The sequence below is a fragment of the Populus trichocarpa genome, chromosome 6 (genome assembly GCF_000002775.5).
Source record: "Populus trichocarpa isolate Nisqually-1 chromosome 6, P.trichocarpa_v4.1, whole genome shotgun sequence".
NCBI classification, from domain to species: domain Eukaryota; kingdom Viridiplantae; phylum Streptophyta; class Magnoliopsida; order Malpighiales; family Salicaceae; genus Populus; species Populus trichocarpa.
The window spans coordinates 3,176,689-3,203,526 of NC_037290.2; the positions used below are offsets into that span (position 1 = coordinate 3,176,689).

Consider the following 26,838-nt stretch of genomic DNA (forward strand, 5'->3'; position numbering starts at 1 on the left):
TTTTATTTTATTTTATAACTAGATATTATTTTTTTGACAGAAGGATGCATATTGTAACAAAATCAAAGTTACAGGACTTTAATTTCACATTCTTAGTGGTCCCCACGGGTAAAAAAACAACGTACACAAATTCGCCATCACTTTCCCGACAGTGCAAGTACGCATATTTCCCATTCTACCCTTTAAAGATATTATATTTGCCATTTTCACCTTTTTGTCTCTCTAGTCTTTCTCTTGTCCCTTTCATGAACACGCTTTCTTTTTGCTCTCTTTCTTACTCACTGATCACTCACTCATCTCGAGATCTTGAAGACCCTAAAGGAATATTAATAATCTGTCAGCGATGATCATTCTCGATTAACTCGTCTAACAGCAACATTACATTCTACAGGTTTTTTTTTTAAAAAAAATTTATTTCATTTCCTCTGTCATTTTATCTCCTGTTTGGTTTCCGAGAAAATAAAAAAGACATGCACTCTCAACTTTCTCGCGTTTTCTTGCATATTTCCCAAATGGGTTTTTATTTAAAAGTGCAATGCTGGAGGTTTTTTGTTAACTCATTTTGTGTTTTTTTTTATTAACTATTTTTAGTTTTGATTGTATTTTTGGTCATTTATTAGAGTTCAGAGCATTTAAGAAGTGTCCTAGTGGATCATTAAATTTATAGGAGACCCTAGTTTGTGCAGTTAATTATTAATGGCGTCTAGTATAAGCTGTTTTCAAGTTTTTGTTTCGTTTTATAATTTTCTTTTCCCTTCTTGAACTTTCTCTGGTTTATGATTTTGGTTAGTGTTTGCTAATATTTTTTTTCTTTAACTTTTTGGGCTTTAATTTTGTGCTATAGCAAGATTATTTGTTGTCAAATGATTGGAGTGTGGATTTTGCTTAATTATTTGGTTATCTTTTTGTTGATCTTTCCTTTTTGGGTCCCGGATTGTTAATTACTTTATGATGCAGCTGATTTTTTTTTGTTAATTAGTATTTAGTCAATTTAGAATCTTGAGTTAATATATAAATAATGGGTTTTCTTTGAAAAATGCACTTGTTACTTTCTCGGTGAATTTTTTAAATAGTGGTGATTTATTTATGTGAATTTCAGGGTAACCCCACATTGGAACTTCATGGATTGGGATCTTTGGGGTCCACCAAATGATACAGGTAACATAGTTTTGTACAAGCAATGTTCCATCTTGGATTCTAATGTTGATTTTTTTTTAATGGTTTTCCTCTTCAGTGGCAGAAGAAAGCGGTTTTGATAATCCCCAGCGTGACTTTTACTTTGGTAATGGGTTTTGTACATACATACTTTTTCCCTAAATGCTAATCCCTTTCGACATTTTGATTGGTTGTGTGTATATATGTGCATGCAATGCTTCTTAGTTGATTTGTTTAAAATTTTTGTAGATGTGATAGAAGAAGAAGCTTTGAATGAGAAATACCGTGTGCGGGTGCTGAGGATTTTGATAAAGAAGGCAAATACAGAGATTCTTGAACTGGAACAAGATTTGTTATCCTTGCAGACTGAACTAGCTTGGGTTGAAAATGAAGACTGGCCTGATGTATGTTGTAATGCTTTGAGAGAAAAGATTGATTTCCTTGATATCTCAATAAAATATTTGAGGAATAAAGACAAGAATGATATTGAGGTTCGTTTACTAATGTATACACAACCTGTTGAAACATTGGACGAAATTTTGAAGGCCCTCTTCAGAAATTACATCTGCAAAAGAGATAAGCAGGTCTGACTCTTGAAAATTTCTCAGCAATTATTTTGCCAATTTTCTCTTGAACTTGCAAATCATGATATAGGGGAATGCTTTACAACCTCGAATTAGCCTAAACACACAAATTCATATGTTGCCTATGCATCTTATATGAATATGTCCCATGAGTTTATTCTTCACAGCCCGGCAATTTCTTCTTCAAATTACCATCATTTGATAAGGTAACATGTCCGTGCTGTATTGACATGCTTGAGCTAATTTTGGAGACTTTCACTGGTTTTGGTTTGTTGTGTGGATGGATTGCTGGTTCTTCATTGCTTGGACTTCTCAAGTTTAAATGACAAGCAATAATTTTTTTCCATCCTCTGGTCACTTGGGAAGTAGGATATTTTAGTACTTTGTCAAATCAGATTCCTTAGTATGAAGTCTGCGTGTGCATCAATTTAGAGAGGTTCATGTCTGTGATTTTTATAAACTCAACCTCGAATGGTTGTATATGATAGTTTTTATTCTTCTATGTTCAAATGAACAGCTTAAGGATGCCATTGTCTTGGGTTCAAGCTCAGATGCTCCACGACACACAACCAATGGTTTGGAAAAGGAGAAAAGGTTGAGCAACTGCAATTTGGAAACAATTACAAGTGAGAAAACCAAGGACTGTAGTTCTACTCCAACAGAATATGGTGCAGTTTTAAGTCCATCTTTGAATCTTCAAGAGAAGAAAACTGGCAATTCAAAGGTCATTGAGGTCCAGAAGCTCTAAACCCACGTGCTTTAATTATGTACATGATTGTTCTGCAAATTCAGAGGGAAAGATGTGAAAACTCATGGTTTTTGGTTCAAATCAAGGTCTTTTGTTCAAAGAAGGGGGGTATAAAATGTTTTCCATGACGCACTGCAACCATTGAGTTGTCTTCAACTCCAATTAGTTGCTGTAACTTGTCTGTCATGCATTTGCTTTATTATTATTGTTTTTATCTAGTAGCATCCCTCTCTATTGCGGCAATTTTGCTTCTAGACAGTTTAAAATTGTCTTGCTCCTGAACTTCAAGCCCTCCTCCTCTCTCTCACACACACTTTCCCTTGTGGCCACATGTACTAATGCATGTTTCTACAAATCCTAACATGAGTATTTGTTGTTGCTGCATCTTGGAAAATATTTTGTTCTGTAGTAACTAGAGCTTGAAAGAAAATAAAACTGCAAAGTTCAGTCAACCATAACACTGTTCCTTTCCAATATCAAACGATTCATTAGTAACAAACTGCTGTTTCCTTTTTCTCCACTTACTGAACAGATAATTTGCATGGATGCATCATTTTTCTTCTAACAATGACCTGATTTGCTGTCTCTTCTTGTTTTTTGTTTTCACAATGAACAGCCTACGAGTGCTGATATCAAAGACTTCTCCCCACAGTCTTCAGAAGTGGCACCTGATTTCTCTGATGAGAAGAAATCACTGAGCTTCTGTGGTCCAAAAAATACTGGGAAAAGGGATGCCAGAGAGCATGGGTTAGCTCCAAAAGATGCAAAACTGATCCAAAGTTCATCTTCAAAATCTGCATACAAGGGAAGACATGGTCTAAAATCAGTTAAGGTTGAGGTAGTTTTCTATGCTCTGTTCTTTTATATATTATGTGATTTGAGTGAATCTTGTTGAGGACAGATTAATCTATAACATTTTCATATAAGGAAATAGTGAATATTTTAATAAGAGAAAGTCTATGGGATTAACTTCTCTAAATACAATGGTAGGATTTGTTATTACTCAAATTCATAAACAGTAATTGTGATGAAATTTCAGCTTTTGCATGTATGTTTTGCAGATCAGAGGTGGAAACCTGATGATGAGCATGTTGTCATCTGAAGAAGAAACTTTTAGTTCAAATTTATTCTTTAGCTTTCTTTTTTCACTAGTGAGCAAGTGAAAAATGGTTGCTTAATTGGACAAAAGTAATAGAATGAGCTTGTTTCTCCATATCCAGGAGGGCTATTAACGACTTAAAAAATAACAGCATTGTAATCATGTTAGGAGTTTAGCCTCTATTAAACTACCCAAACTTTGGAGCACGCATGATTCTCAGATAGGAGCTTGGTGGCCATGCAACACGCATTGTATATGAGAAGACAATATAGAGATGCTTTTTTTTTTGTTTGCTATTAAGCTATTATACAGAATATCCTTCATGCTAGAATATAGGAAGTAGATGTAACTTATTGAACTAATTCAAGAATGACTTTTTCAGTGTTTCAGTTTGGATTTCTAATAAGTATTTTTCTGTTTTCTTTGGAAACTTGTAGATTGTAACATCTCCAGCAGTGTAACCTAGAAACTTTTGTCTAAATGGAAAAGAACACATTTTGGAAATGACAATTGGAACCAGACATGGAGAGGAATTTATGTCTGCAAGAGATTATTTGTGGTCTGGTTTCATGATTTACTGTAAAGTGAAAAACAGAGATTAGTTATTTGCTGCTTCAAATCCCATGATCCTATCTTGTTCATTTCACTCATTATTCCTGCATGAACCTTAATACCAACATGCAGTTGCTTTTGTATATCTCCTCAGCCAAAACACCATTTGTGAACTTATCCAGATGCACACATGCTCATAGCTTATTATGTCGATTCCTGTTAAATATTATATAAATGCTAATCCATATGTGTAATCTGTTTTCTTTGATACTGAACAGCCTACAGAAAATAGTGTGAGTAATTCCACTATATACGCATTGGAAAATGCAGTTGTCCTCTCCTACAAGGAAAAACCTGGTGATTCAGATTCAACTGCAACCAAAGAAGTTGAAGAACACAGTTCTATATCTACACCTGATGTTGTCATCTCAAGTTCTTTGAAGCCTATGGCGAAGAAAACAGATCTTGGAAAAATAGTCAAGGTACCAGTATGTTGCACATCCACTTTGTTTGGGACCATTATTTAGATTTTGTCGAAGACATAGACAGCACTTCCATGCCATGATTGGCTAAGAACTTGAGCAAACTGAGTTATGATTTACATGCAATGTGTTTTTTTTTTTTTTTTTTTTTTGGGGGGGGGGGGGGGATTTCTGATGAGTCTTGATTATTCTCCTCTCCAGCTTCTTACAGGTGATTGTAGCTATTTTTTTTTCCTTTCCTCTTGCAATGAACAGCCTGATAGTATCATTGATTTTGGCCTTAGTACTAATAGGAATGCAGTTAGTCACTCCAGTGAGATGAAAATTTTGGTATCGTCTTATCTGAGAGTAATTGGAAATGAGGAAGCCACAAAACTCCAATCTAGAGCTGTAGGCAAAAGTAAAACTTCGAGTTCATCTTTAAATTTGGAAGGCAGAAGAAATAATCCAAGAACAGATGAGGTACAAGGTTTTTCTTTCTCACAGTTTGCATCAATATGCTGCCATTACACATAAAATCTATGGTTTGCACACATCCGAAGTAATGGATACTTTGCATGTAGATGTTAGTGTCACATGTTGAGTTCCAATTCATCCCTGCCCCTTACTTTTGCTCATGCACCATTTCCTTTGTGCAGCCTGCGGGTGCTATTATAAAAAATGTTAGTGCAGAAGCTCTGAGACGTGCAGCTGGCCTCAATGCAAAGAAAAACAATTCTGACTGTGCACTAGGTACTTTTAAACAGGCTAATTGCAGTAACTCTGATATAGAGCAAAAATTTTTCGAGTTTGCTCCAAAAGCAGCACAAAAACGAAGTGTGAAAGAATCAAAGATTGCTGCAGCTCACGATATAGTTTCATTGAAGTCACCTCAGAAGACAAATGGCAAAAAGAAAACTCCTTTAATTGTGAAGTTGAGAGAAACTGATCTGACTGACACTGAAAATTGTGCCTTGACTTCACTTCTAGAGATGCAAGATCATGAAGGGAAAAATGCAGCCAAGCTGCAGCCTGATGAAGAAAAACCTATGCTAGTTGAAGTTCAGATGACTGAAACTTCTGCTGATGAGGAAAGGTCCAGCATGAATTTGTTATCGAATCCACAGAAAGAAAAGGGAAAGAGGAATATCAAGTCAAATCCACCAATTCTCCATGAAACTGGTTTCTCCAAACTGATACTTAATTCAAGCTCGTCTTCTATTTCAGAAAGCAATAAGAAACGAAAATCCAGAGTTGGCCCACAAAAAAATAAGTCTTTGAGTGGGAAGATCACAAAGAAAGCAGTTCGGGCTGACAAGGGTGAAACTAAAGAACATGGTGCAGCAACTGATAATACCCCGAAATCATTATCAGAGCCACAGAACAAGAAAAGGGTATGTGTAAATTTTCCACACCTTTTGGGGACTGAAGATTCATCTGTTCAAATGGATTTATCTAGTTCGCTTGGGGACACAATTAATGGTGCAAGAAACGATGACCTTTCGGTTGAGAAGTCTTGCTCAATCTGTGATTCCAGTTATGAGGTTGTGGCATCAGGGATTGCTGATATAAGCAACTTGAGGGACTTGCGTTTACCTAAACTGAGGACTATTGCAGGCCGACTTAAACTAACCAAATATAGCAAGCTTCGGAAAGAGTTGCTACTTGAATTGATATCCGAGCGTCTTGCGAATTGATGAGCATTTAAGTCGTACAGATCATTATCGTTCTTCTCTTTGCTTCCTCGTCCATATTTTTGTAGGTTTCTAGTTTGACCGTGTTTGTATGGCTCCATTGGTATAAGCTACTGCATTATAGACCAAAGGTATACCTCAATATCCATAACGACCCAACACATGTCCACTTGAGATATTGACTTGTATACATGAAAAAGGAAAAGTGAGATTTTACAAATGGAATGCAGGGTCTCCCTCTTTTCAGGTCCAGTTTAGGGTTTCATGTAGTGCTATTTGAGCTTTCATTTTTACATAATTGCAATCTGTATGGCCCTTTAAACTGTTTAGTTAAAGTATACTGAATTTTCTACGTGTTCTTAGCGAGAGTAGTGTTTTACCCGTAGAACTTTTTACTTGGCAAAGCAATCAAGGGCCAGATATACCAAATACCAACAGACAACAAGCTTCTCTGTTTCTTTTGGAATGAGGAAAATTTGACAGTGCTATTTAACAAAAATCTGAAAGTTAATCACAAGAATAACTTGTAACGTGCATCCCCTATGCATGCGAAATCAGATGGATCAGTTTCAGTACAACCTAAAAGGTATCAATCTATAGTTTTGGATATCCACAAAGACCTTGTCTGATTGTGGGATAGCACAAAGCTGCCATCCTATCCTGATATCCGATGGCAAAGCACGTTCTCTCAGTTCATAATCGTAAATTCTCCAATTTCGGGATAGCCTCTGCACTTGCTTCTGAACCACCTGGAGAAAACAAAATGATTTGATGGAGTAAAGTCAAAATAAACATACATTAAGCGTGAGGGAATTACTTTTGGCACAGCCTGGTTATCTATCGACAGCTTTTTCTAGTTTTTGTACAGAAAATGTCGAATAATTTTTGAAACCTAAAACCTTGTACACATCAAGCTCGTTGCTCCATCAATCCTACCAGTGGCGGTTCATTCCACTTTCTTATTCCTCCTCTTCTGCTTGCCAAGCTAGACAAACCTTTTGCTTTGTTTTTTTCCTTGATAAATAATTGTGAATGGTCTTAAGGATGTGGAACTCCCGGTATTATTTAGCAGTGTTGCTCATAGAGAATCTCCTCTTTTTCCCTGGATAATTTCTCTCCCCCTCCCTTTCCCTGTATCGAAAATCTCCTTCAAGTAAAAGAAAACAGAGTTGTATAATGCATTCATTCTCTGCACATTCAGAAAAAGGGCACCCTCTCCTACATTGAATCCATGATGAGCATTCGATACAATGATTTTCTTTTTATTCTTTTGGGTCTTCAAATACATGGTGTTAATTTTGGGATATTGCATCTGGATACAAAGAAATCATAAGCTGCAAGATGAGTGGTGGCTGGTGGTACAGTTGGAGATGGTGCTTGCTTGAGTAATTTTCTAAATCCAGAAAAATTCAAGTCTTTTGGAAAGATGTTTCAAGGAGATTGACTGTTTTTTTTTTTTTTTTTTTTTGTTAACAAGAAGACAGGTGGGGATGATCTTGTTGGCTGCCTGAGAGAAGATGTTAGAGAAGAAAGAGAATCTTGCTATCAATTTGGGAAAAATAAGAGAAGAAGGCTATTTTTTTTTCATTTAGATCATAAAAAAAAAATATAGAAGGGCTGTGCCAATAGCCTCTCCCTATATGTAAACTAGCAAGCTAACACTGAACTACCACCTTGCCAGCTCCATCCGGGAATAGAACAGCTTACTATTCGTGGTAAAAAAGAGTCTAAGCACTCAGTTGTCAAAACTGGATTGGTTATAAATGGAGAGGGTTGTAACAATAGATGGCGTTAAAAGGCTAGTGCATAAATTAAATGAATATCAATACTTAAAATCCAGAAGGGTGTAATGAAACTGTAAACAAAGACAAGGGAGCCCTTCAGGAATTTTACCTTTTAGGCTCTCCAACTTAGCATCACCCTCCCTGATTGCTTGGACAAGATGAATAACACGATACTGGAGCTTTCCATTTTCCACAGCAAGCTTCTTAGCCTGAAAATCAAAGGTATAGATAATGTAGTTCATTTCAGAAGAAAAACTAACAATATAAAAATGTGAGTTACCTTTTCTCGTTCCGAAGCTAGCTCTGCATTTGCACCTTCTAGCTTTGCCTGAAGTTCACTTATAGTTTTCAAATGTTCCTCGCTTCCAGCATCTAAGAGAGTTTCCTGGTTTTGTTAGTAAAGCAGGAAATTTGGTTTTTAGCTAGCACACACTTTAAGTTAAGTGGTGTGCCTTAGGTTTACCTCTATTACTTGCAACGGAAGCTTCCAGTCTTGACAGCCGATCCTTTAATACACACAAATGCAAGTTAGAAGATGCAAATGGTAAAGGATAAATGTGAGTGTTTGTTATTAGTGATCATTTAGGAAAAGCTACAGGTTGATGATAACACATCATAATGTTAAATCATACAGAACTAGATGAAAAGAAATAAATGGTCTAGAACTCTTGTTCAAAAAAAGGAAAAAAAAGATGAACATAAATGAAACAAGAGATTAGAATGGTCAAACCAAAAAATAACCATATCACGCAGGGAACTGCATTTTCAGCACCTGGCCTGCATGCTAATCAGCTTTCATAAAGTTCCAAAGTTCATGTAGTCCATTATTTTCCAAATGGAAGGTGGGAGTGATGGAAGATTATCCTAAGCTGCCAACCCCTACCAGCTGAGAGGGGATAACCCTATATTTCATTTCTTGAACCATTTCTAAAACCTGGCTAACTGGGTACTCTGATTTTATTCTCTCTTAAGTAAAACCTTGAAGCTTGTCATCAAAGTGATATTTGGGTACAAAATCGCTCTTTCAATCAGAGTCAGCAAACTATACAACGCTGGAGAAGTAAATTACGATTAAACAAAAAATAGGGTTCAGCATTAAGAATTGCCTTAATCTGTTCATAGTTTTATTTTAATCGGAATTAATGCGTTCATAGTTAACGCTGCCATATTTAATCAAAACTCTATTAGATAAATGTAAACAACATGCTTGTCTAACTGGGTCGATGAAAAGAAGAGACAAAACAAAATATTTTTTCGTTTGATCACATAAAGAAATCAAAAGTTATTACATGTGGAGCATCAAAAAGGCCAGCAATTCACAGCACAAAACACAGGTCTGGAATCTTTGAGCTCAACACCTTCGTAAGCAAAATAAAGTTGACTTCAATTTCCATTTTCAGGGCCAATAAAACACACACAGATTCAATATTTGGTTTCTCGTCTCCTATATTTCACAGCAATTAAACAGAAGAAGAAGAAAAAAAGAAACTGCATTTTTATGCAAACTATCACTCAAAAAAGGCAAATTCCTGTTGATAAATCCAGTCCAACAAAACTCAAAATTTGAAACCCATCTTCCTCACCAACACCACCTGTCAAACCCAAAAAAAAAAACCAAACTTTACATTTTTATGAACTAAAGAGCTCATCTTCTCCAATTCTTTTCAAACCCCGTGATTAAAAACAAAAGAAAAGACTATAACTTTATAAATCGACACCGACAGATACACATAACCCACATCAAGAAAGTCTCTGTAAACTCTACAACAACGCAAAATAGATGGTGGACACATGAAAAATCAAACATAAACTCAGAAAGACATGAACTTTGTTTTAGATGTGAATTGGAAAATCCAACCTCAGCTTCAGAAGCTCTTTGATAGAAGGGTTTAAGGACACCTTCAAGGTTGGTTTTTGTCTCAGAAGCTGCCATTTTCTTTGGACTTGTGTTTGTGCCCTAGGAGACTTATATATGACTGACCAGCCGGGACGACTTTAACGATCGATGACGTGTCTTGTTTCATACTTTCATTGGCAAACCGATAAGCCTTTTTTTTTTTTTCAATGTTGTTGTCATGAGATTATTTTCTCAAGGAAAATCATCTGAGAAAGGATATGTTTGGCAATGTGGTTGTAGTTGTTTTTTAAATAATTTTTTATGTTAAAATACATGTTAATAATATTTTTTTATTTTTTAAAAATTATTTTTAACATCAACACATCAAAATGATCAAAAACATATAAAACATATTAAATTTTAGTTAAAAAAAAATTTAATTTTTTTGGGAACGCGGTTTGCACCGTGTTCCCAAACAGTTTCTTAGTAAATTTTATAATTTTAAAATCTGATTGAATTGATTTGAAGTAAAGTCAAGTTCAAGTTGAAAGATTCATCTGATACTCTAAAAACAAATATTTTTTTATATAAAAAAAAGTAAAATAATATTATTCTTTTAAAAAATAAAATTTTAACTAAATTTACATAAGTTAACTCTGATTCTTAATAAGGTCATTTGAGGTTTTTTTTTATATTAATTTTTATTCAATCTATAGATTAGACTCACCACCAAACTAATTCAAGTTTTAAAATAATAATAAATTTAAAATATTATAAGATTTTAAAAGTCATTTAATATTTTAAATAAATCTTATTTTTTTAAAGAATTTATTATTAACACTTAATAATATTATTGAAAGGGAAGAAAAAAGAAATTATGAATATTTTATTATACATGTAATTGGTTGGCTAAGAGTGTTGTATTTATATATGTTTGGTTAAAACTGTGGTTGAAATTGAGGTCGAACAAAAAGTAGTTTAATATGTTTGGTTAAGAATGTTTTTCAAATTGAGGTTATAAAATAATTTTTTAAAAAATATATTATTATTGATGGTTTTTAATTTAAATATTGTAGATTTAACTACTGCTATTACATCATGAAATGAATAATACTTAATATAAAATTTTTTTATTGTTCCATTAAACTATCTACAATTACATCACGTATGAAATACATCCGACAAGAACTACAGTCTTATTGGTTTCGTAAGCGCGCAACAACATCAGGTAAAATATCATCAGGAATAAAATTGTGGTTGCGATCAAATTTTACAAATATCACGTCATCAAGCGATCTCCTTTTAATTTATGTAGTGTCATTAAATAATATGAAACACTAGTTTTTTGAATTAAACACAATTAAAAATAAAAAATTTAATTTAATTTAATTTTTTTTATTTTACTAGGTTGAACCCGGTTCAATGCATTTTTAGTTTTGGACTGGACCTGGTCCGGCCGAAACAGTAGAGACAATCTCCACTGTTCATATGAACAATGAAAACACTCTCCACGCAAAAAAAAAAAAAAGCAAATAAAATTTACTTTTCATAAACTGAGGCTCGGCCTCAGTTTTTTTAGTGGGATCCATGTGAAAAAAATATAGTTTGTATTAACCAAACATTTTAATTCAGTGTTTGTTTCCTGCCAAACGAGAATTAAATAAATAAGACTGTAAATAGCATTTTTACAGAATACATGATGTAAAAAAATAACATTTAGGCGATAATTGAAGGCTTTGAGCTTTCACAATTATAAGACAATTTTGCAGAATACATGATAACACCAGCGTGTGTTTTACTCCAGAGTGTTCATAACTTCATACAACAATTGCTTTCATGTGTTTTATTGATTCCTTCATGATCACTTTTTTTGGCAACGCAAAGTAGCCTAAGGCTGGCCAAGAAGAGAAGGCCTGTAGAAAGCATGGCTTTGTGCAATCTCAATGCGTTCCCGGGGGTCGTTCAATGTTTCGTCCCTCAGCGCTTGCAGAATAGCTTGTGATGATTGCTCCCTGAATATCCAAATATCAACCACAAGCGGGAGATTAAACTAAGAAGAAGAAGAAAAGATATAGTAGAAAAAGGTTTTTATCGGCAAAACATGTAGCTCTGGTCTAGGATGAGATTTTGTACAAACGTCCAGAATTCATGTAAAATAAATACAATGAGGAAGCAAGATTCAAGAGACTGCCAAACCATGGCTTGAAACATACAATCTCTGCAGGCCTTGTGAGCTGAAATTTTTTTAAAACCTGTCAAACTTGTTGTGTTCAATTATATAGTTGTGCTGTAGTATGAGATTACCTTATTATCAGTATTTTATACAACGTTTTTAAGATGGGACAGAGCTCAACGGGAGCAACAGGCTTCTTTTCATCAGGGTGTAACACGCTCAAGCTTGACTGACTCAGGAGTTCATAGAATGCTCCAACTGCTGAAACACCCTGCAATGAGAAAATCATTACAGACTTGGAATTGTTATACCCAGCTAGTTTGGGATTGAGGAAAAGAAAATCTCTCAAATCAAGCTAGGGATGTTATATTGGCGTCCCTTTACTAGCAAATCCATGGCATCAGTACAACAATCCTGAGCTAGCTCAGAAAAACCATCTAGTGCATAGATTTCGATTTTTAACCTAAGGTCATTCGTAGTTGTGCATTTAACTGATAGAGCCACAGATAAAACCACCACTTCAAGTTATCTCTCAAGTTAAAGTGTTTGTAAATAAACATCAGTACCTGAATCATTCCTTTCCCACTGATGCTATCACCCATATCCCGGCTTATTTCCCCTTTGGCTAACATTTGTCCATACCATGCATTACGACCCTTTAACAACGTTACGTATGTGTCCGCCAGCAAAGGCCCTGCAAGCTTCTCAGGTTCTTCCGCCAGTAGATGAGTAATAAATATCATCTCTGATGTACAATGTGCAAAGTAGACTGACTTGCTGGTAGCGCTTTCATTAGTAAGGGCTGCTACCATTCCTGAGAAAAATCAAATTGGAAAAGTGAGTTTGCAGATTCAAAGGAAAAATTAAATGTTATAAGCATATATCGTTCATTTTGCTTATTGTTTGTAATAATGTGCAGCTATACAGCATGGTGTTCGGCTTCATGCTCAACAACAATTCACAATTGCTGAATCAATACATCACTGTCATGTGGATTAAGACTTGAGCTCCCAGTTTCTGATAACCCAAATTTCAAAGAAGCAAATTATCAATAACTAGTGCCTTCAACAATGCCTTAAAGGCACATAAATACAATTAATGCCATTTCACAGTGCGCATCGTGCTTCTTATAGAGTTCTTTACAGCTCTGTTTTACAGAATTATTTATGATTGTAAGCTACGCTTCAACAATGCCTTAAAGGCACATAAATACAATTAATGCCATTTCACAGTGCGCGTCGTGCTTCTTATAGAGTTCTTTACAGCTCTGTTTTACAGAATTATTTATGATTGTAAGCTACGCTTCAGTAATATCACACTTGATAAGCTTGGGACATTCATCAATTACAGAATTTATTGGTAGAATTACAGAGTTATGCTGTGACATTGAGGAATGTCCCAAGCCATTCTGTAAAAAGACAATAATTATAATTACAATTACTTTAGAGAATAAATTACACAATCACGTCATTAATCATGTTTTCCTACCCTAGATAACTAGAAATAGTGACCAGGGAAGAACTAGTTAACGTCTGGGGTCTGGCCACGCAACTAAAAGAGATATTGGTTGCATAGAAATGCTGTTCAAAAACAATTTTGAGAAAGAAGAAAGTGAAAACTCACCAGCTCCAATGGCATAGACATTCTTCAGGCCACCCATGACTTCATGAGTGACAAGGTCACTGTTGTCCCATACAATGAAATGGGGCTGCCTCAAAAACTTAGCAAGAGGCTTTCTCCACTTGTCAGCTCCACATATTCGAGCATTAGCATATTCCTTGTTGTATATTTCTGAAGCAATATTTGGTCCACCAAGATAAAGTATATTTTCCATTGGCACTCCAGCTGCCAAGCATAAACCACATAAAATGAGGGGAAAGGTTTTCTGAAGTGGAGAAAATATTGACGGACAATGATGAAAATGTAGGGTGGACAGAAGAATACAGAAAATCACTCAAATCTCATACTATGTGGACTTGAATTATAATCATTATCAAATTATAGAAGAATTGTATATCATACAAATGGATGGGAGGGACACTTGCATTTGAATAGAACTCGTGCTTAACAGCGAAAGCCAGGAGATGGCGATAGTTTGACAACAGCATTGTCATTGTTCGGTTGAGCATGAGTCGAATAGACACCAAAGAAACGAAGAGGAAATCTGGCCTTTTTCGTAATTATGAATAAGAAAGCAATTAAAATTTTGTGTTTAAGCATTCTGATCCTGTTGTGTGTGCTTGGGGAGTCAGATAAGAGAATGCTTACTCGCTCTGTTAATCATTTGCGTAGGTGTGATTATTCGAGGAACAGGTTTTAATGCAGCTTCTATACCCTTTGCCAAGGAGATGATGATAGGTGCTGTGATTCTCTCCTTCCAATATTGACTGATCTCTTCGAACACCTCACGTGTCTCCGTGGAAGGCAAGCCATTTACCACAATATCAGCATCCCAAACAGCCTCTTGCAAGTTAGTCACAACCTTCAATGGACAAAGTGGTGTGTCAATCATGTTCAAGCAAAATCCATCTTTCAAAATCTCATCTGCAAAAAGAGTCCGGTCGCCAAGCCTGGCCTCAACGTACTTCAAATACGCACATCGCCAGATCAACCTCCTCAATACATCCTCCCTCGAATTGATCACTTCAAAGAGATGTTCTGCTGTGGCTCTATCAACAGCTCTTCCAGGCCTTCTCCATATCCTGATTTGGACCTTCTCTCGAAATTGACCATAACTATCCTGCAGCAAAGCTGCAAAAACACTTCCCCAAGCACCTGCCCCAACACCAACAATTCTCAATGGATCACCATCAGCCTTGCCGAGAAGGCTTCGAAGCTCATCAAGCTTCTCTTCTAGACCACATCCGTTATTATGATGATTCACTGCCTTAATACTTCCAACCATCTTCTTCCCGCAACAACAAATCAACAAGATCAAACCCTGTCAAAAAAAGGTCTGATGGGTATCAATATTGCAATATCAACTATACCAAATTCTAAAATCAACCCAACTTTGATCTTTATATGGACTTTGATCTTACAACTCCAAACTTGTAAAATCTTTCCTTGAAAAAACAAAATCCTAATTCCCAAGTTGCCACCTTGCCATGAAACAATGAAATCTTTATTGGTAGATCTTATCACCAAAACCAAAACTAATTCTCATCCCTCTACTAAGATTTTCAAACCAACCAATAATTCAACACGAAAGAACAAAACAAAAGAAGAGGTAAAAATACCTAAACCCCTCTCTATCTTCTTAATTAGCACATGACAAAATGACAAAAATCAAACACTATAGCTTTGTTTTGTCCGTCTGAGTTAGTTCATCCACCCAACTATAAACTTTCAAAAAACCACTAAATATAAAACAAAGAAGTAAAAAAGCATGTTCAGTTCCTTTACGTCATCAAGACCCACCAAAATTCTGGTAGCAGAGAATTCAACTTGCGTTGCTTGGAGGGAAATGCATTAAGCATGGAAGATTGCAATGTGTGTGAAACTTCGTATATAGTGAAGGGACATTAAAAGTGCATGGAAGGTGAGAAAGGGAGGCGAGAAACTGGTGAAAGCAGCTTTAGAATTTTTTTTCTTGGAGTGATTGAAAGAGAGAGAGGGAGGGAGGAAGACAAAGAGGCATTGATGGGTGCAGTGAGTTTAATTGGCAATGGAGGTATTGCATTAAAGAGTTTTGATGCTGCCACCTTCCCCAACGGCCATTAATACGGGATGACTTTCTCTTCCCGCTTGATTATTTTTAAGATAGTTTTTGTGATTATAATTTGAGAAAATAAATTTTAAAAAAATATGATTAATTATGATTAATTGGATTTATATACGTGTTTGATAAAAATTATAGTTGAAGTTTATATAAAATAAAAAACATGTATAAAATACTTGATACCAGTTGTGTTTACGAGTATGGTTGTGGTTGCTTTTCAAAAAAAACTTTACTTGAAAATGCATTAAAATAATATTTTTTTAAAAAAAAATTATTTTTGATATCAGAACATCAAAATGATATGAAAACATCAAAAAATATTAATTTAAAGCAAATAAAAAATAAAATAAAATTCATTTTTTTTTTCAAAAACGCGTTTGAAACGCAAAAACAAATAGGGTTTTATTAGAGTATGTTTGGGATGAAGATGTATGATTGAGTTTTTTTTTTTACAATCCTTTTAAAGCACAAACCACTTCTCACTAAAAAGATAAAAATACATACTCTTTGTTGTTTTTTTATGGGTTCCATAAAAATAAAAACTCTGAGATAATCCTGGTTTGGTCAGGTCAATATCTATTTCGGTTTAAAAAACCCCACCTAAGCCAGGTCAGGCTTGGATCCGCATTTTTTTAACCTCACAAGAGTAAGGGAGAAAACCATGGGAGATGATGAGTCCATTTGATATCGGGTAGCAATTGTTTTTTAAAATATTTTTTGTTTAGAAATATATTGAAATAATTTTTTTTTTTTGACATCTACATATTAAAACGATATAAAAACACCTGAAAATTGATTTGAATAAAAAAATAATTTTTTTACAAAAGTGTTTTCCAACTAGAAAAACAAACGGGGTCGATAAAAGAAACTTTACGAGACTTGTAGTAATAATGGAGAACACCATGTTAAATAGATGGTACATAATAGTTTTAATAATAACTAGATAGATAGCTCACGCTATACCGTGGGCCGAGCTCTTTTTTTCTAAACATAAAAAAAAGACTCCATGTGAAACTTGGGATTTAAAAAAATCAGAGAATTGAGTCATTGAGTTGACCGGGTTTAATAACCTCAGCTAATCTAATAATACTTAAAAAAGGGCAATGACAACAAATAAACCAAATTAATAAAAAATTGACATCCAAGATATTAAAAAAAGTAACAACAGAAAAGACCTTGGTCAACCTATCAAATTTGCGACTCGAGATATGAGATCGGGATAACTCCAGAGAAAGGAAAGTGAAAAAAATAATAAAGGCTAATTTGTAACTAATCAAATGTTAGAAAACAAAATTTTAAAAAATACCATAAAAAAATGGAAGTCAACTAAAGCTGACCTTCTAAACTTATGACCTCGATTATAAGGCCGACACCACATTATAGAAGACAAACCTGGGAAAATCACAAAGCAAAATCCTCAATAAAGTAAATGTTAAGGGATAAAACAAAAAAAATAATTAAAAACCACGATCAAAGGAATGGGGATTAAATTTTTTTGTTAATTTTTTTCAAAACTCGTTGATTTTATTTCCTAAATCTTTATAAAAAATATATATATAATTTTGACATTCTTGCTAAATAAAAAAATCAGTTGATGCGAGTAACCCTGGTTAACTTACTCGACATGTGACCCAGGAGTTGCTTGAAGTCAATCCCCGAGCCGGGTCTAAAAACCATAATTACAAGAATGAAGACCCAATTTCTTCGTTAAATTCTTTTTAATTTTTTTTTAAAACCCGTCTTAAAACCCTTTGATTTTTTTTGTAAAATAAAAAAAAATAGTTGCCTGAGTAACCCTAGCTAACCCACTCGACCTGTAACCCGAGACTTGGTCAAGGTCAACCTTCAGGTCGGGTTTATAAACCATAATTAAAAAAATAAGGATGCAAATTCTTTGTAAATTTTTTTTAAAACCCATGGAATATTTTTTTAGGTCAAGGTTATCTGGGTAACCTTGATCAACCCACTCAATTTGCGACCCAGGACTCGCCCGGAGTCAACCCTAGGTCAAGTTTAAAAACCAGGATTAAAAAAATGAGGATGAAATTTGGTATTAAAATCAAATAAAATCAAACAATGAGGGATGAATCTGAAAAGAAAAATCCAATTAAGAAAATAATGAAACCAAAAGAAATTATAATGAAAAGAATGGGGACCAGATTTAAAAAAAAAACAAAAATCAGATATGAAATTGAAAAGAAAATCAATTAGAAGAAGGGTGAAAAGCAAAATAAATATCAATTAAAAGAAAGATGACCAAATCTAACATAGAAATAAAATAAAATAAAATGATAAAGAATGAAATTAAAAAAAAAATTATTAAAAGAATTTAAAGCAAATACATAAAAACAAAAACTATGAGGACCACAATTGAAATAATACAAAAGGTTATGATATTTTTGAACTTTGGGTGGGTGGAGGAGAGAGAAAAGAGGTGGAGAATAAAAAATCCAACCACCGCCTAACGACGACCCTTATAACAACATGTACCGGTCAAGAAGAAGCGTCGCCCCGTGACGTTTCGCTTGAGATGGAGGTTGGGTATTTTTTTGGATACCGGAGGAGGTGTCACACACCGTCTAAATAGTGCGGACAACCTCTATATGTTGACGTCTTCTTATGATGTGCCAACAATTTTTTAAAAATATATTTTTTTATAAATATCAAAACACCCTTGACCCCACATGAAATTTACAAAAAAAAAAAACATAGTCCAAAAGACGCCAATACCCCTAAAGACAAAAAATTTGTTTTAAAACCCAAGGTTATTTTGGTAATCTCAAAAACCAAAAAAGCCCCTCCTTCAAAGGAAACCGAAATTCTGCTTCCAATGATATCTAGGACTGTATACTATGCAATAAATAGAGTAAGAGTATTACACACTCCTCACCAATTCTACAAAACCAAATATATCTCATGTAAAAGTCCAAAAATACCCCCAAAACCAGCTTTTATGTTTCTCTCTTTCATAGACAATTTGATAAATTCACTATGCGAATCAATAGTGAATTATGAAAGAGGCGACAATCAAACTCCGAGCTCTTTTCGTATTTTGTTAATATTTCAGTTTTATTATATAAAATAGTATATGGATAGGTAGATGAATATATGGGAATCGCTAACATGTCCATCATTCAAGAGGTTAGCATTTTGTCCAGTTTTATTTAACATAAAATATCCTTCTTTATTTTTATAATAAGGATAAAACCAAGGGATAATCTTGTCATTTTACTATTTAAAGTCTTCTATCTCTCCTCCACAAAAGAAAAAACCCAGATTTAAGGTTTTTTAAAGGATTGTTTGGGAGTGTGATTGCGATTGCTTTTCAAAGTGTTTTTTTATGTCGAAATACATCAAAATGATATATTTTTTATTTTTAAAACATTATTTTTGAGATCAGCGCATTAAAACGATCCAAAATATACAAAAAAAATTAATTTTTAGTACCCACATTTCCAAACGCTCCCTTCGTATCGTTCAATCTGCCATTTTTTTTTGTTCTAACCATCTTGAAATAGCTTTTCTCCTTTTACATAATCATAAATTACCAGTGTTCATGTAACTGATTCATGCATGAAAAAAAATTGAGTATTGGTATGTGGAAATCAACGAAAAAAAGGAGACTATTTTTATAATGGTAAAAAGATCAAGAAGAAAAAGTTGTGGCTGTTTTTTTTGTTTTTTTAATCTTTCTGCCATTAGTAAATAATAATAATTAAAAAAAATGTCTCCTTTGAAAAAATATATCTTGCATCAGTTCACAAATATTATCCCCGCAATATTGAGTTCTGAGGCCCACAAATGAGACTCGAGATGTTCAATAATATGGTAATGATTATTTTTAATGTGATATTTTTTAAAATATATTAAAATAATAATTTTTATTTTTATAATTAATTTTTAATATCAATATATTAAAACAATTTAAAAATATATATAAAAATATCAATATGTAATTTTGGATTGATATTACCCATCTAAAGAAACCATGAAAAAACTTCACATGAAAAAAGAGCTCTCCACGAGCTGTGATTCTGGACTAGGATGTATGGAATAATATGGGTTTGGAGTCTGGATCAGGGGCTTGTTCTTTCCTGAAAAAGTAATTTTCTCATGAAATGAATGACTCTTTAATACTTAAGTTAAAAAACATATGAAAAAAAATAATATGTAAGAAAATTAAAAGAAAATATAGATGTAAGAAAATGTTAGGTCTGTAAAAATTATGACTTGTTTTATTTATTTGATGATACATTATATTTACAAACCTCGGTTACATCAACTCATCATAAAACGTTGATTGTTTCATGATGATTTATCGATTAAATTTAATAACTTCGATTTGTATATTTAGTTAATTCCAATTTGATGAGCATGAAATTACTGCTTTTATCTTGACTAGGCTCTCGGTTTTGCACGAGTGTCAAATTCAGTGAATGGCTGTGTTTAGATCCTTTGAAAGAAACAAGGATTAGAAACGAGATCGTTTGATGACATAAGATTATATTGGTTCTTAGGGGTAAGGAAAAGAACTTCTTCGGAGTACATATTACATAATTGATTTTTAAATGAATTATTTGAGGTTTTTTTTTAATATATTTATAAGGTTTAATGTATACGTATGAGAAAATTAAAAACATATATATATTTATTTTTAGAAAAAGAAAAATGATATATGGTATGCTGTGTTTGCTAAAAATATCATAATGCAATTAGGAGGTAATTAAAGCTGATAAGGGCCAAGAGAATAAGTTTGTTTTAGATAGTGCATCTCCTATCACTCTGTTTTAAATTCATCAAGATAATTTGAAAAATAATTTTAAATTTTAAATAAATACAATACAAAAACACATTTCAATTTCTAGATAGAGTGATTGAAAAACATAAAATATAGTTCAAATTCATTATTTAATCCAATTGTCCCACGAACACTTCTTTTTTTCTTTTTCTACAAAAACATAGATATCATTGGCAGTTTGGCACAATTGCTCACTTTTTTTTTTTTTAAAAAAAAAGAGGTACTTTCTCCTCGCAGATACATAGGAAAAATTTAATCACAAGCAATGTTTTTAAACGTCGTTTGGTGGCTGTCACTTGTTTTAATCGGGTAATTGAGTTTTGATCAGGTTATCGGGTTTTAACCGGATTACTCGAATCAACCCTATTATTTTATAAATCAAAATGATGTTATTTTGGTAAAAAATAAAAAATAGTTAACGGGTTGCTACCGGGTTTTTGACCGGGTCAACCCGCCGGGTCAGCTGAGTTTTTAACTACTTTTATTTTTTCATAAACTTAGCCTGATTCCAACCCCGAGTCAGCTGGATCCCGAGTCGACCTGCCGAGCCGGGCCGAGTTTTAAAACTATGATCACAAGATATGACGATGTCGTGGAAAAAACAAGTTTAATCCCGGTGACTAATGAGTTTTGATAGTGTTTGATATAGTGATAGATGCTGTTTTTTAAAATATTTTTTATTTAATATATATATATATAATTTATTTTTAATATCAAGATTAAAAAACACTTATAAAAAATTATTTAAAATAAAATAAAAAATCATTTTTGTATAAAAACGTGGCTCAGCAGCGTTGCCGAAGGGGGTGGAACTTCTCGCAGGTTCGATTGACTGAGAGTGTGTTTGGTATTGCGGTAGCTGTTGTGGTTGTGGTTTTAAAAAAGTTGTTTTATAAAAAGTACTTTTAGTTGAGGTTGGTTTGAAAAAATAGGTGTTTGGTTAAAAATGTGTTTAAAATTGAGGTTTAAGAAAAAGTAGTTTAATGTGTTTGGTTAAGAATGTTTTTGAAATTGAAGTTATAAAATAATTTTTTAAAAAATATATTAATATTGATGGTTTTAAATTTAAATATTGTAAAATTAATTACTCTTATTACATCATGAAAAAAATAATACTTTATATAAAATATTTTTTATTATTCCATTAAACTATTTATAATTCCATTACGTCCAAAATTCATCCGATAAGAACTACAGTTTTCATAACTTTTTGAACGTGTAATAAAATTAGATAAAATATTATCAGATATAAAATTGATATTACTGTGCGCATAAATTTAATTCACTTTATACTAGTTTTTCGAGAAAAAAATATTGTTCACATCCCGAATGAATTTAATTCTCTAAACTAGTTTTTTTTTTAAAATTAATACAATTAACACACTAAAAAAAAAAAACAGGGCAAGTGAATTGCACTGTTCACGTGAACAGTGCAATTCACAATTGAACAGCAGTGAATTGCACTGTCCGCAGGTTTCTACAGTGCATGCAAAGCATGTTTTCATTGCTTTTTCTTTCCAGCGTTTTAAACGCAAAAAACATGTGGACCCCATGCAAAGTAAAGTGAGTTTTTTAATTACCAAACGGCTGCGGACTGCGTTTTAAATAAAACGCAGCCGCAGCCGCGTAGACAAACAGCCTCTGAGTTTTTGAACTCTTAAGACTGAAAAGATTTCAAGCCTGGCCAGCCAACCGGCCCCATGACAGGTCCATAGATGTTGCAATATTAAATTGAAATATTTTTTTTAGTTTAATTGGAATAGTTAAGTGAAATACTTACTAGTAAATTGAAAAAATAATCTTTTTTTTTTCCTTGAAACTTGCATGTTTTTCTCATTCTTTCTTATTATCAATTAAAAATTATATCAAAATATGATTTAAAAAATTAATTTAAATTAAATTTAATATATAACCTACACACCTCTTAAATACATAAAACATAGTGGCTATAAAAACCTAAAGAGTGCGGTAAAATGATTTTTCTTGCAATTATTTTAGACCTTAATCAAATCAAGTTAATATTTATGTCTTTAAAAATAAAAACAAGAACAATTAATAAAAAAAATCATTTTCTCCTACAAGTTTAGGTTTCAAGCTAGAATTTAATTAAAAATCAATTATTTTTTTTTCATTGAAAATATTTTTTTTAGGAAATTATCATTATAATATTTATAAAAAATTCTTAAGAATTTACAAGAAAAAACACAGAGATTTTATAATTACAGGAACTCAGGAAGGTTAACATGGCTAAATATATCCTGTAATTCTTCAATTTATTTTTATATCTTTAATTGAGTTACTTTTATTTTTTAATTTATATTAAATTTTTAATATATCTTTCTAACAAGATTTTGAAGTTAAATCATCATAATTAGTCCATTAATTTATAAAAAAATTCCATTTATCTGTCTTGTGAAAGCATTTCAAAAACAAAAAATAATCATGTTATTAATTCTCGTGATATGATATGAAAATCATTCATTAAAATAAAAACTTAATATATATATATATATATATATATATATATATATATATATATATATATATATATATATAAAAGAATAGAACTTATTAGAGATATACAGTCAAATAGACAATTTAGATTGAGTATTTTAATTGTAAAAACTAAAAAATAAAACAGATCATCTTCTCCTGTCATCCACAAAATAAAACCCACTTGTGAGCTTCTCCATTAAAAGGAAATATAGCACAAAAAGAGAGTGAGTGATTGCTTTTGTTGTTGGAGAAGAAATGGAAACAAAGCCAAGTGAGATCAGTAGCTCAAAGATGTTTGGTGGATACAACAAGAGATACAAGCATTTCAGCCCTACACTGGGTTGCTCCATGACTTTCTACATCTATTTCCCTCCATCCCCTTCCCCTTCCCACAAATTCCCAGTATGTCATCTTCCTTTCCTTTTTTTACTTATTTCAATACAGATCAGAACACCCATCTCCCATTTTGACTTGTTTTTCATTTTCAGTTATCATTTGCTAGGTTTTTTAACAGTCGAAGTTGTTTCTTTTGAATACTTTATATTCTTGTATATACCAAAGTTTCTTGTTTTTTGTGTGTATCCAACTGGGAGACTTGTTTTGTTGATTAATGATAATAAACCCTTTTATTATATTCCCAAAATCTTATCAAAGTAGTAAACTTTACTGAATCGGAACTTCCTTTGATATGTTTTTATCCAATTTCTCTGATTTTTGGATGAAAATGGACTAATTTTGGCAAGTCATACTATTGTTGTTAGCTTCCAAATAATGAAATGATCAACTTTGCGTATGAATGTGCGGTCTTTTGACGTTAGACTGATGGTTCTTGATGAGTTGTAGTATTTATAGCAAGATCAAGGTCTAACTTAAGTGCTTTCATTGTTGAATAGGTGCTGTATTGGCTCTCTGGTCTTAGCTGCACCGATGAGAACTTTATAGCTAAATCAGGAGCTCAACGTGTTGCTTCGACAGAGGGCATTGTCCTGATCGCTCCTGATACATCTCCAAGTAAGATCACAAACACTTTTGGAACTAATGTTTAGCATGGTTTTGTTATTGTATATGTTTTTTAAATAGTTATTGATGCATTAGTAATTCTTTTGTTGTTTTTTTTTCCTGATTCGATGTAGAATTAATTTGGTTTGTGATTTTAAGGCTAGTGCAGACTCATTGGATGCTGTTTCATTTCAGAACTCTTAAAATTCTGACTATCAAGCGTTTGAGAATGAGCTTCAGCATTTCATAGAATTTCATTCTGACATTAAAGGCTGTCTCACCATGTGTATTTGAGGATTTGTGTTGGCTCCACGCGTAAAAAAAAACTGAGTCGGGTTTTTTTTGGTATCAATCAGTGCTGCCCCAAATGTAGTTATCCTAATTCAATTACAATATTTTAGATAATCATTTTCTGTGTCCAACAGGGGGGGGGGGGGGTAGAGTGAAAATTGGTTGAGGAAAAACATATTTGGGGCATTGGGGGAGATCTTAATTGCTTTCATAAAAAAATTTGATGGGCATGGGAATGATGTAATTATTTTCCAGCAGTAATTAAGCTTTATGAGTAACTATGTCAGTAGTTATTTCCATGTCCTTTTCTGCTGACTAGTTAGTTGTTTCTTTGACTATTGCAGGAGGCCTGAATGTGGAAGGAGAGGCAGACAGCTGGGATTTTGGTGTAGGTATGCAGATTGGGCTTTCAAGTCTTAGCTAATTAAATATTTGTGGCATAATATAGCAAAACTAGAGTTTCATCTCTAAAGTGCAAATTTGATTATGACCAGATGCCTCCAATTTCTTACTTAAGCTATTCTTTGTCTTCAATAGGTGCTGGATTCTATCTTAATGCTACTCAAGAGAAATGGAAGAACTGGCGGATGTATGACTATGTTGTCAAGGAACTGCCAAAACTTCTTAGTGAAAATTTTCCGCAGCTGGAGACATCAAAGGCATCTATATTTGGTCATTCAATGGGCGGCCATGGTGCTTTAACAATCTACCTGAAGAACCTCGACAAGTACAAGGTGGTTGGTCATAGTTACTCATTAAACATTTTAAGGTTTTTAGTTCCATAAGTTTTTATACGAGCAATATTGGAATTTTATCTGTGAAGGAGTAATTTACCTTATGTTTACCATCCTTTTTTGTTCTTTTTTTGAGCTGCAGGATGAACCAATTTATGATTTACCTGGTTCATAATTTCTGATTCTTTTCTGTTCTGTTCTTGTTTTCCAGTCGGTATCTGCCTTCTCACCAGTTGCCAACCCAATTAATTGTCCATGGGGCCAGAAGGCTTTCACAAATTATCTTGGACCCAGTAAAGCTGATTGGGAGGTTAAAATTTCAAGTGATACGTAGAAAATACATCTTTATTTGTAATGCAATGAATGTAATGAATGAAATTTAAAAAATGCAGGAATATGATGCCACTTCTCTGGTGTCAAAGGTCCATGATGTATCTGCTACCATTTTAATTGATCAGGTAAAAGTTTGTCTGCTCATTCTGGTTTTTCTTTAGGGACCATGAATTGTTGTCTGGAAACCTGATTGAGGTTTAAATCTCATTTTGATAACAAATTAAGTTAAAAAAATTGATCAAAGTAACTTGGTACTTTACAGTGGTTTGTTGGCTGGGTGATCTAGTCATCACAGACAAAACTATTTCCGTTCTATCAAATTGAGCTGGGTAAGAATTAAGCTTTCACTTCAAAGATCCTGAGATATGGGATGCTTTGTGGATTGTGATGAATGAGTTGTTTCTTTAGCATTTAAAATGATGTTAGAATATCAACACCCTTGCATTATAGAAGTCAGGCTGAGATAAAATAAGCTGCTAACAAAAGTATCATATGAGGCACCATTCAATTCCCTTTTTGATCAGTACATGTTGGCAGGTAGACATGATCCATCCATGAAATGTGGACACTAAATGAATACACAATCTGTAAATTTCCACACTGCTTGATTTAGGCTTGTGCGTTGTCCTCTTACACTGTTCCGATTTGTCTGTGCAGGGAGATGAGGATAAATTCTTGCATGATCAGCTGCTGCCAAACAAGTTTGAAGAGGCGTGCAGGAGTGCAAATGTTTCAGTTCTGATGCGATTGCAACCTGGTTATGATCACTCCTACTTTTTCATTGCCACTTTCATCGATGACCACATTCACCACCATGCTCATGCTCTTAAACTTTAAGCCTGCAGTAATCCATACATAATGTGGTAACTATGTCGTGATGGTGATCTGGAGTAACTTTTGTACTTCCTCTTCCCGTCCCCAACGGCACCCTCCAAAGAAAGATGCCGGCATTTTATGCTTTCCCTCTGTTCCCTTGTCGACTCAGTATATTATGCTCTTGTAACTCTGTGGTTGTTGATCTTAAATAAATGGGATAATTACAAATCAGCTCCCAACCTATGATGAGTTTTCACAAGGTAGCCCCCAACGTGTGGATTTTTGCTAGAACAATCTCAACCTATTATGGTTTTAGCATGATGGTCGCCACCGGAGAGCTTTTTTTTTGGTCGTTGTGAATGGAGCTTGCCAACATCAACGTTAAATGTCAGGTGACTACCATGTTCAAAGAGTTAAAAAAAAAATATCTTATCTTTTAAGAAGAATTTTAAATAGAAGAAAGAAAACCCAGTTTGCTTCGATGACAGAAATCCTTCCTCCCCTTCGTTCACCACTACTCTGTCGCCTCTTCTCCACTCACCAGGGTTGTTTTTTTCTCAACC

At 33.5% G+C, this 26,838-nt stretch overlaps 4 protein-coding genes across 12 annotated transcripts; 2 read left to right on the top strand and 2 right to left on the bottom strand.

The window, feature by feature from the left end:
- Positions 1-220: 220 nt before the first annotated feature.
- Positions 221-6,545, top strand: LOC7473596 (uncharacterized). Of its 4 annotated transcripts, none has more exons than XM_024604195.2 (8): positions 221-391; positions 1,100-1,158; positions 1,235-1,282; positions 1,405-1,739; positions 2,257-2,472; positions 3,104-3,325; positions 4,417-4,620; positions 5,259-6,545. In XM_024604195.2, exons 2-8 carry the CDS (start codon positions 1,122-1,124, stop codon positions 6,294-6,296), a joined length of 2,100 nt encoding a protein of 699 aa, XP_024459963.2. In that variant the 5' UTR covers positions 221-391; positions 1,100-1,121; the 3' UTR covers positions 6,297-6,545. The 4 variants fall into 4 exon arrangements, with proteins under 4 accessions (XP_024459963.2, XP_024459966.2, XP_024459965.2 ...); XM_024604198.2 differs by having other exon boundaries at positions 2,257-2,463; XM_024604197.2 differs by having other exon boundaries at positions 1,241-1,282.
- A 185-nt stretch (positions 6,546-6,730) lies between these two features.
- LOC7496117 (uncharacterized) lies at positions 6,731-10,075 on the bottom strand. 2 transcript variants are annotated; one of them, XM_006380937.3, is made up of 5 exons: positions 9,936-10,071; positions 8,541-8,583; positions 8,358-8,449; positions 8,187-8,286; positions 6,731-7,042 (listed from the first exon to the last, which is right to left on the bottom strand). In XM_006380937.3, exons 1-5 carry the CDS (start codon positions 10,008-10,010, stop codon positions 6,987-6,989), a joined length of 366 nt encoding a protein of 121 aa, XP_006380999.1. In that variant the 5' UTR covers positions 10,011-10,071; the 3' UTR covers positions 6,731-6,986. The 2 variants fall into 2 exon arrangements, with proteins under 2 accessions (XP_006380999.1, XP_024459967.2); XM_024604199.2 differs by lacking the exon at positions 6,731-7,042 and having other exon boundaries at positions 7,048-8,286; positions 9,936-10,075.
- A 1,495-nt stretch (positions 10,076-11,570) lies between these two features.
- Positions 11,571-15,752, bottom strand: LOC7473597 (glycerol-3-phosphate dehydrogenase [NAD(+)] GPDHC1, cytosolic). Of its 5 annotated transcripts, none has more exons than XM_052453455.1 (6): positions 15,508-15,752; positions 14,356-15,028; positions 13,711-13,932; positions 12,654-12,901; positions 12,219-12,358; positions 11,571-11,926 (listed from the first exon to the last, which is right to left on the bottom strand). In XM_052453455.1, the coding sequence occupies exons 2-6, from the start codon at positions 14,990-14,992 to the stop codon at positions 11,803-11,805; spliced, it is 1,371 nt and encodes a 456-aa protein (XP_052309415.1). In that variant the 5' UTR covers positions 14,993-15,028; positions 15,508-15,752; the 3' UTR covers positions 11,571-11,802. The 5 variants fall into 5 exon arrangements, with proteins under 5 accessions (XP_052309415.1, XP_024458918.1, XP_024458920.1 ...); XM_024603150.2 differs by having other exon boundaries at positions 14,356-15,043; XM_024603152.2 differs by having other exon boundaries at positions 15,493-15,752.
- A 7,479-nt stretch (positions 15,753-23,231) lies between these two features.
- LOC7473598 (S-formylglutathione hydrolase) lies at positions 23,232-26,506 on the top strand. The gene is made up of 7 exons (XM_002307977.4): positions 23,232-23,504; positions 23,996-24,113; positions 24,737-24,784; positions 24,930-25,126; positions 25,338-25,436; positions 25,519-25,584; positions 26,117-26,506. The coding sequence occupies exons 1-7, from the start codon at positions 23,358-23,360 to the stop codon at positions 26,294-26,296; spliced, it is 855 nt and encodes a 284-aa protein (XP_002308013.1). The 5' UTR covers positions 23,232-23,357; the 3' UTR covers positions 26,297-26,506.
- Positions 26,507-26,838: the final 332 nt, after the last annotated feature.